The following is a 2,048-nucleotide window of genomic DNA, read 5'->3' on the forward strand; positions in this document are numbered from 1 at the left end:
CACGAGAACATGAGAACGCACAAGTACACGTATTGAGAAATGGATTTGCATTTGTTCCTAATTGTCAACTTATACATAAATGTATGTTATGCCATAAGCCATGATATTAACTTTGAACATTGGTGGAGCAAATTGTTTTTCTCTGTTCTCCAAACTTACCCCTGCGAAACTTTCCCATAGTAATACACAGTGTTGGGTAAGTTACTTTAAAAATGTAATCCGTTACAGTTACAAGTTACCTTGTTTAAAATGTAATTGTAGTGTAACTTTTTCAATTACTTTTAGAAAGTAATGTAACTAATTACTTTTGATTACTTTTTGATTACTTTAAGGCTTTAATGAGTATTGACCCATGTTCAACATTTAATTTTTGAGAACTTGCTGTTCCTCAAGGAGGCTCCACCAGCACAGGATGGATCATCAGAGTGGCAAATATGATAGAGACAGGGAGCCGTAGCGGGAAACGGCGATACAGGGCGCGAAGCAATAAAAATATCATTACAGTGAACCCTCGTTTATCGCGGGGGTAAGTTATTATACAATGAAATACTCCATACAACATTGAAATCAAGGAACAAAAACTTTTTACAGGCCCAAGCATTTGTTAAACAAATAAAAGTACGGTATAAACGTTGTTGTTGTCTGTTTTTTTATTATTTTTTTTTACAAATGACTACTGTACTGTACTGTAAAATAATATAGTTATCAATAAATAAGTAATAATTTTAATCATCAATACGAACTGAAGAGTTAATATTGCTTTGATCAGCACCGCCCCGCCGTGACGGATTGGAACTGGAGAAAATGAAAACTGATTATGAAAAAAAATACAAAGTACAGTAGGATAAATAGTGACTGACGTGTTCAGTACAGTATTTCACTGCTGTTTGACAGAGCCGCTGCATCCTGATTGCTCTGTGGCGTTTTTTTCTTCTAAAGCCTGCGGTACAGGTGTGTTTTTTGGAGAGAAGAAAATAGCTATCGGTAGTTGTTGTCGCTCTTTTTTCTTCTGGGCCAAAAGTTCCTTATAAACCGACATGCCACCATCGATTATGTTTGACAATAAAGTTTAACAATGCATGATGCAAATCCGTGAAGCAGCGAGACTGTGAAAAGTGAACTGCGTTATAGCGAGGGTTCACTGTACATATTTCGCAAAGGTTTTTCTTTATATATTTTTTTTAAATGTTACTAAATTGGTCATTCTTAATATTTTCGGAAGTAACTGTAACTGAATTGCATATTTTCTAATTGTAACTGTAAGGAATTACAGTTACTCTGTTTTTGTAATTAAATTATGTAACATCGTTACATGTAATCCGTTACTCCCCAACACTGGTAATACAACACAGGGATACGTGATCTTCCCTCTTGAACAAATAAATAAATAAATAAATAAAAGAAGAATTGTTTGAAACCATGAAATTTCTATTTCCTGGTTATTTAGCAGAAAATAAATTAGTGGATCTTAATTTTCTTTTTTGTTTTACTTTGTGTATTCTTAAGCTTGATGTTTTGATCAGAGTTTAAAAGCTCAACTCCTTCTTCCCTCTCTTTCCAAACTGAGGCTGGATTTGCTGGAGAACCAACACCGACCAACCAGATGTTTAACAGAACCATGACCCCGGTGAAGGAAGGTAGAACCCACCTGCCGGTCTTTGAGCCGCTCTCCGTGGATCAGGAAGCGGTTCCGTCCCTGAAGCTCGTTGGGCAGCAGCCTGCACACCCCCACCCTGCTCAGACAGCCGTCCTGCGCCAACCAACCGCCGCTGGACTCGTCTCTGGTCATCACCACTGCCTTGACGCGCACCATGTAGCTGTCACTGCAACACACACAGGTAGAACTTCTGGAACCATGGCTTCTAGAACAGGGGTGTATTTTGACTCCATTTCGATGTATTTATATGTTTTAGCCTCTTTGTTCTTTAAAAGAACAAATGCTTCTTTCCTAGCTAGTTCGTGGTTGTACCGCTTGCATTGTGGCGTGGAATAACATAGCGCAGAGCACACTTCAAAATTTGGCCTAAATCAAAAATATCTGCGTCATA

At 37.9% G+C, this 2,048-nt stretch overlaps 1 protein-coding gene across 1 annotated transcript in view; it reads right to left on the bottom strand.

The window, feature by feature from the left end:
• Nucleotides 1-1,817, bottom strand: part of LOC107096925 (sprouty-related, EVH1 domain-containing protein 2-like) — a 13,440-nt gene extending 11,623 nt beyond the window's left edge. Inside the window, exon 1 of the mRNA XM_015393830.1 lies at nt 1,649-1,817. Within this exon, the coding sequence (XP_015249316.1) occupies nt 1,649-1,813 (165 nt within the window). The 5' untranslated portion in view covers nt 1,814-1,817. The remainder of the gene's footprint in view (nt 1-1,648) is intronic.
• Between the last annotated feature and the right edge of the window lie 231 nt (nt 1,818-2,048).

This window comes from Cyprinodon variegatus, unplaced genomic scaffold (assembly GCF_000732505.1).
Source record: "Cyprinodon variegatus isolate N-32 unplaced genomic scaffold, C_variegatus-1.0 Scaffold659, whole genome shotgun sequence".
Lineage (NCBI taxonomy): Eukaryota > Metazoa > Chordata > Actinopteri > Cyprinodontiformes > Cyprinodontidae > Cyprinodon > Cyprinodon variegatus.